Source organism: Antechinus flavipes, chromosome X (genome assembly GCF_016432865.1).
Source record: "Antechinus flavipes isolate AdamAnt ecotype Samford, QLD, Australia chromosome X, AdamAnt_v2, whole genome shotgun sequence".
In the NCBI taxonomy this organism is placed as follows: domain Eukaryota; kingdom Metazoa; phylum Chordata; class Mammalia; order Dasyuromorphia; family Dasyuridae; genus Antechinus; species Antechinus flavipes.
Genome location: NC_067404.1, coordinates 82,423,839 through 82,431,338, shown reverse-complemented (window position 1 = coordinate 82,431,338; position 7,500 = coordinate 82,423,839). Strand labels below are relative to the sequence as shown.

The 7,500-nt window shown below is 39.0% G+C and overlaps 1 protein-coding gene and 1 long non-coding RNA gene across 2 annotated transcripts in view; one reads left to right on the top strand and one right to left on the bottom strand.

Moving 5' to 3' along the window:
- Nucleotides 1-7,500, bottom strand: part of LOC127542679 (uncharacterized) — a 47,184-nt gene that overhangs the window by 16,572 nt on the left and 23,112 nt on the right. The window lies entirely within an intron of this gene.
- ERCC6L (ERCC excision repair 6 like, spindle assembly checkpoint helicase) overlaps nucleotides 7,117-7,500 on the top strand; it is a 17,846-nt gene continuing 17,462 nt past the window's right edge. The window contains exon 1 of the mRNA XM_051968434.1: nucleotides 7,117-7,441. Coding sequence (XP_051824394.1) covers nucleotides 7,203-7,441 — 239 coding nt within the window. The 5' untranslated portion in view covers nucleotides 7,117-7,202. The remainder of the gene's footprint in view (nucleotides 7,442-7,500) is intronic.

The following is a 7,500-nucleotide window of genomic DNA, read 5'->3' as shown; positions in this document are numbered from 1 at the left end:
TGGAATTTAGCCCACTTCAATTGGCAGTACAATTACAATAAACTCTGCCCCTTGACCAGGAAATAGTTTTGATATGGGGATTCCTTTCTAGATTCCCATCCTCTCCTAGTTAATATTGTAAATGGCCCTTTAACTCACAAATCCCAGTCCCTTTGAATTCCAATAGAAGATCTGACCTGTTCCCAGCCCCACCCGGATCTGAGCCAACTTTGGGCCTACACCCGAAAGCCCCTCGAGCTAAGTCTCCTATTATAAAAAGGCCACGCTGGGAACCCCTCTTTGCAGAGATTCCAAACATGGCTACCATCTGAGGACCCTCTGTCCAGTGCCCTCCTTATCTCTCCCTTCGCCTATACTTTAACTATGCTTATCCAATAATAAACCTTTTTTATCAATCGAGCTCTCCGGGCCAATAAATGCTTTTATTGGGAACTCGCGCCGCTACTAGACCCCTTGCGCCGAATCTGTACCCCAAACCTGCCACTAGACCTTAACCCTAATTTCATTTAGGTACCCCAAAGCTAGACCTCAACAGTTTCAAGCCTGCAAATTCTTTTGAGACTCCTCGAAACACAGGTCTGTGATCCCAAACTTTTGGGATCCTTTCCCAACTTCAACAATACCACTTTTGAAGAACGGAAAACTTACAGCCTCCAAGAACTAGCTCTGAAAACAGATATACAAAAATCCTGAAGCCGGAGGCAGTGAAGCCAGGCCCAACTTTAACAAAGTTAAAAGTCAAGAAAAGAGACTAGGTAAATGAGCAAACACCACCAAAAAAAAATCTGACTAAAAAAAAAAAAAACTATAAGATAAACAGGAAAGAAAAATCATAAGGGATTCAGTGAAGTTACAGTTTACATTCCTACATGGAAAGATGATACTGGTAAAATTCCTAAAAACTGTCATTATTACAGCAGTTTGAAGAGTCCATATAGAAGCCATGGGCATGAGTTGAATATTATGGGATAATATCTAAAAAAAAATAAATGGTGAGTAAGAGGAATACAATGGGAAAAGGGGGAAGAGGTAGAATGGGGTAAGTTATCTTATTTTATTTTTTTAAATATCTTTTTATTGATAGAACACATGCCAGGGTAGTTATCTTATATAAAAGAGGCAAGAAATATTTTTTTACAGTGGAGTGGAAAATGAAAGAAGTGGGAAGAGCACTTGAAGCTCACTCTTACTGATGAGGTAAGTGGCAGTCAGAGAGTTTTTAAAATCCCTTTATGGTCGGCACACAGATTCTTCATGAAAGAATCCATGAAACCCCAAACATTAATTGGCAAAAATGAAAGTTTATTGTTGGATGGGAAGCCAGTTTTGTTGAGAGACTAACTTCTTTAGTAGAAAAGTTCTACTAGGGAAATAGAGGCTGGAACTAAGAAGAAAATGCCTTCTCAGTGGGCAGGGTACTAGCAAGCTGCTTTGGACCTTCTGCAAGGAGTGAGTTTAGAAACTGCCCTTTAAAAGGAATCTTGAGGCTGCAGGTTGAAAAGGAAGCCAAAGTTCTCAAGCCTAGATGCTTATGGGTATCCGACCCAGATCTATTGGAATTAATAACACTTCAAAGGGGTGCTTTTTGACCAAAATTTCTAATTGAATCAAAGGCTCTGGCATCCCCAAAAGATAACTTATCTGGGGGGAGACTCCAAAAGGGATCACAGATCAAAAGGGAACACAGTTTCAGAGTGATAATCTTAAAGGGAACAGTTTCAGTAAAGGGAACATTTTCCCTTCCCCTTCCTTATCAGAATGGGATTAAAGTGGGAATAATACACACATTCACTTGGGAACAGAAATCTATCTTACCATACAGGAAAGTAGGAGGGTAAGAGAATTGGGGTAGGGGAAGTGAGAGAAGGGACAGTGAATTACTGAAGGCTGTGGTCAGAAGCAAAATGCTTTTGAAGATGAACAGGATGAAAGGAGGAAGAGATGGGGGAGAGGAGGGGAAGAAGACAGTGGAGGGAGATTGGGGGATAGAGAAGAGGGGAAGGGAGGTGGGAGATGAAGAGAAGCGGGACACAGAGACACTCAGAGAGACAGTCAGAAAGACAGTCAGAGAGAGTAGGAGAGAATCCGAAAGAGTCGGAGAGAGAAATGGGGAAAATAGGATGGAGAGAAATACGTAATAATCACAAATGTTTGTGGCAGTTCTTTTTGTGGTGGCAAAGAATTGGAAAAAGAGTAGATGCCCATCATCTGGGGAATATCTGAATATGCTATGGTATATGAACATTAATGTTCTATAAAACTCTATGGTATATGAACATTAATGTTCTATAAAAATGATGAACAGGCTGATTTTAGAAAGCCCTAGAAAGAATGCTAAATCTGTTTCATGTGTAATTGGAGAAAAATATTACATTAAAAATTTCACCAAAGTGGAAAAAAAAGAAGAAAAAAATTATTCTTCATTACATAAGATGGCTCTTTCGTAGGGAAGGGGAGAAAATTCCATCAGGCAAAGATGTAAATGTAAAAAACATGTCAATAAAAGTTGATTTAAAAAAAAGAAAGTAAGTTTTGCAAAATTACAAAGAACAAGCTTGGCCCAAAAGAAAAAAATATGAAAAAACATCTCCCTGCACTGCTTTGTGAAAATGGGACACCCAAAGATGTACAACAATGCATATGTCAGATTTTTTTCCCCAATATATGGATTAGCTTTACTGATCTTTTTTCTCTTTACTTGCTTTTTTAAAAAAAGGCTTTGTTATAAGGGATAGCTCTCTTCAGGTGGGAAAGTGGAGGAATTGGGGGGGGATTTCTGTGGTCTTAAAACAGAAGATATCAATAAACATGTATTTTAAAAAATACACAGATGGCAGAAAGAAATTCAGAAAAGGAGAAGAGCCAAGTAAAGCATTTGTGTTACCTCCATGCTCTATTTAATATACATTAAAAAAAAAAACTACACTTAACAGCCTCCTTGCTATTCATTATTCTTATTTACTGATGTTAAGTTCACAATAAAAATAGAATTTTAGATAATTACAAGGAAACTGAAAAACAATCAATGATTAGGTCATAGAAGATTTCAAAAAAGGCAGAAGAAAATTTAAGTGACAATAATTACAATATCATATAATGAAACCTGTGTTTCAAAGCTGTACTAAGAGACAAATTTATATTAAGTTCTTTCACCAAGCAAGAAAAGGAAAAAAATAAATCAATTAAGCATAAAGCTGATGACCCTAGAAAGGCCCTATGAAAGCAACAATACAAAAGAATATAAGGAGATGATTAAAGTGAAAAAAAGAAAGGAAATAGAGGATAGAACAATTCGACTGATAAAACCAAGGGTTTTGTTTTCATTAACAATTTAACACCCACCCTCAAAAGGAACAAATTACTTTAATCACAAATTAAAAAGGAAAGATCACATCAAACACAATAAAAATAAATCATATTAGGGGATATAATACACAGTGGTAGTCTAACAAAATAAATTCTTAAATCCTTTAAATACATCCTTACCTGCAAACATAAACATTGCCTAAAATGACACAACAGAAAATTAATAATTTAAATAGACCAATCTTGGAGGAAGAAATAAGACAAGTCATCAAATAATTACCCAGCCAAAAACAATTCACTTAGTCCAAAACAAATTCATATCTGAATTCGTCTAAATTTTTCAAGAACAAAATCGTCTGTTTCATAAATTACTCATATAGAAAAAGATGGCTCATTATCCAATTCCTTTTATGAAAAAAATATGGTGCTGATTTTAAAATCAGAGAAAGATAATATTTCAAAGGGATTTACAGATCAATTTCTCTAATGAATATAGATGGAAAAGTATTAGAGCCACATTACAACTCAATAAAACAGCCCATGGAAGACAGCAATATACTAGAAAATACTTGATACTGTGGCAAGCAAAGTTTATGCCAGAAGCAGAAGCCTGATTAGACATCAGAAAAACTATTAACATAACAAAATATTGGATTCTCGAACTAAAAAAAAAGCACAGAATTATATCAATGGATACAGAAATATCCTTTAACAAATCCAATATTTATTCACAATTAAAAAAACACTAAAAAGAATAGATTATTTTACCTCAACACAACAAAAAGTTATCTAATCATCCAAAAGCCAACTCAATAAGCAACAAACATTACCGACATCTCTACTCAAAAGAGGGGCAAAGAAAGACTGCCATTTGTCACTACTTTTACTTGACCCAGTTTTGGGAATTTTCCAGGTAGGAAGATACCGGGATAAGCAGTCAACAAGTATTTCGTTAACGTGTGTTGTCAGGTACTGTGCTAAGCGTTACATTAAGGCAAAAAAGATGGTCCCTGTCTTGAAGGAGCCAAAAGGAATCCAATGGAGAAAAACACAGAAAAAAATAAGTCTCTGACAACAAAACATACAGAATAAAGCGGCCTGGCAGCTGATGGCTCTCTTGCTCTCCTATCTTCAAGATGGGTATTGATGGAAGGAGGGCTATTCCCTAGCAGATGTTTGAAATCTAGGGATTAATTGTTTTCATTAAAAAAACAGGGTTACAAGAGAAGCCACTTTCTCTAATTATCTGGGCTAGGGAGAGTTCTGCCCACATCTAGAAGGAAACCTAGAGGGGTCAGCTCCTAAATACTTCTTATACAAAAGCCATTCACAAACTAGCAAGCAAGCATTTACCAAAGCAAGGCGTTTAAGTGACAATAATTACAATACTATATAATGACACCTGTATTTCAAAGCTGTACTAAGAGACAAATTTATATTAAGTTCTTTTACCAAGAAAGAAAAGGAAAAAATAAATTAAGCATAAAGCTGATGACCCGTTTGAGGTGTTCTTCAGAAGATCACCAAGAACACCTGGGGTAGGGCTACATCAGAATGGGAAAATTGTTTTTTTGTTTGTTTGTTTTTTTAAGAATGGGAAAATTGGGGGAGGGAGGGCAGGCAATCTCTTTAGGTACAGGTATTTCCCACTGAATTCCAGTTGTAGGAGGGATGTAAATATTAAAAAAAAACAAGCTATAAAAAGATGAGGAAATTAGAATCAAATATTTCTCTCAATTGTGTAAAGGGAGATGAAATTTTTTCCCAAATATCATTAGGCAAAATTAAAGAAAAAATAAAGGATTCATGGAAATATTTTGAGCAAATATGACAGATTTACAAAATTAAAGTCTGCAAGCTATATGGAAGTATTAAAGAGCCAAGGTGTCAATGGAAACAACATTATAGGAAGATCAATTCTGATGGACCTAGATCTTTTCTTCTTCTTATTATTATTATTATAGTTTTTAATTTGCAAAACATATGCATGAGTAATTTTTCAACTTTGACCCTTGCAAAACCTTCTGTTCCCACTTTTTCCCTCCTTCCCTCTACCCCTTCTCCTGGATGATGTTAAATACATCATGTTATTTACATGTTAAATACAATATATGTATACATATTTATACAGTTATCTTGCTGTACAAGAGAATTCGGATCTAGAAAGAAGGTGAAAAAAAAACCTGAGAAGGAAAACAAAAATGCAAGCAAACAGTAACAGAAAGAGTGGAAATGCTATGTTGTGTGGACCTGGCTTTTTTCAACAATGAGATGATTCAAACCAGTTCCACTCAGAGATCGAACTGTGGGGACTGAGTGTAGTTCACATAGCATTTTCACTTTTTGTTGTTGTTTGCTTGCATTTTGTTTTCTTTCTCATTTTTTCCCTTTTTTGATCTGATTTTTTTCTTGTGCAGCAAGCTAATTGTATAAACATGTTTACATATGTTGGATTTAACTTTTTTTAAAACATGTTTAACATATATTGGATTATTTGCCATCTAGGGGAGGGGGCGGGGGAAGGAGGGGAAAATTTGGAACACAAGTTTTTTTGCAAGGGTTAATGTTGAAAAATTATCCATGCATATGTTTTGAAAATTTAAGACTTTAATTAACAATCACTTAAAAATGCTCTCTTCACTAAAAATCAGAGATACAAATTTAAACAACTTTGAGCTATCACCTTATACTCATAGACAGGTATGAGTATGAGAAACAGATAAGCTTCATCCACTGCTGATAGAATTTGGGGAGGGAGCAATTTGGCAGTGCAGAGTAAATATTATAAAAGTAATCATACCCTTTGATCCACCTGCTAGAACTATATCGTGAAAGTATTATCAAAAAAAGAAAAAAGGATGGGGCAGCTAGATGGCATAGAAAATAGTGAGCACTGGCTCTGGATTGAGGAGGACCTGAGTTCAAATCTGCCCTGGGATATTTAACACTTACCAGTTGTGTGACCCTGGGTAAGTTACTTAACCCCAATTGCCTCATTTAAAAAGAAAAAGGAAAAGGAAAAAAGTTATAGTGTACTATTGCTATTATTCAGTTGTGGTTGATTCTTCACAGACCCTGTTTGGGTTTTTTTGTTTTGTTTTGTTTGCAAAGACACTGGAGTGGTCTGCAGGGCTCTTGATGTATATTATTTGATTTCAGCCTTGTATTATTATCCTAGTTTTACAGGAGATGGGGGGCGGAGGGGGGGGGGAGAGGTAGGACTTGGCTGCACAGGTGTACTGTTGCACAGGATTTTAACTTTCCAGGCATAATATCCTACTTTTGCAGGAGATAGGGGGAAAAAGTAGGTCCCTGGACAAGTCACTTCTCCCTGCTTGCCTCAGTTTCCTCATCTGTCAAATGGCCAACCACTCCAGTACCTCTGCCAAGAAAACCTCAGATAGGCTCACGAGGAGTCAGACGGGCCTGAAAACGACTGAACAATAAACCTAATAACTCAATACCTCGCCCTCCCGTCCCAGGCTCTCCCATCTCTCCAGTCTCTCGGTGCCGCGGCCAGCACCGGCCCTGGGGCGCAACCCAAGATGCCTGGAAAGTGAGCGGCCAATCCGGGAAAGAAGAGGAAGAAGGGGAGGTCAGAGGGTGAGGACCGGGCCTCCTATTGGGCCAGAGACCTCTTGGGCCCGCCCACTGGCGTCCGCGCGGCTCCTGAAGAGGGAAGATTCAAAAGAACGCCCTGCCACTCCCCCTTCCTCCTAGTCAGCGGCTCTCGACTAGCCATGGCGGAGCGGCGGAGCGATTTTGGGTCCGAGCGCGAGATACTGGGGACCGAGATCGATATAGACGTCGGGACCGAGATCGATGTAGACGTTGGGACCGAGGCCGAGGTAGACGTCGGGACCGAGGCCGAGGTAGACATCGGGACCGAGATCGATATGGACGTCGGGACCGAGATCGATATAGACGTCGGGACAGAGATCGATGTAGACGTCGCGACTGAGGCCAAAGAGACAGACGTCGCGACCGAGGCCGGGACCGAGGCGGGGACCGAGGCCGGGACCGAGGCCGGGACCGAGGCGGGGACCGAGGCGGTAATGGCGGAGCCGGCGAACGCGGCCACAGCGAGTGCGGCCGACCAACTACTGACCCCGGGCCGAGCAGCCAGTTACCAGAGGTAGGGATGAGGCGACTACCGCTCCCATCTCTTCGAGGAGCCGGGATGGTCAGCCTCCG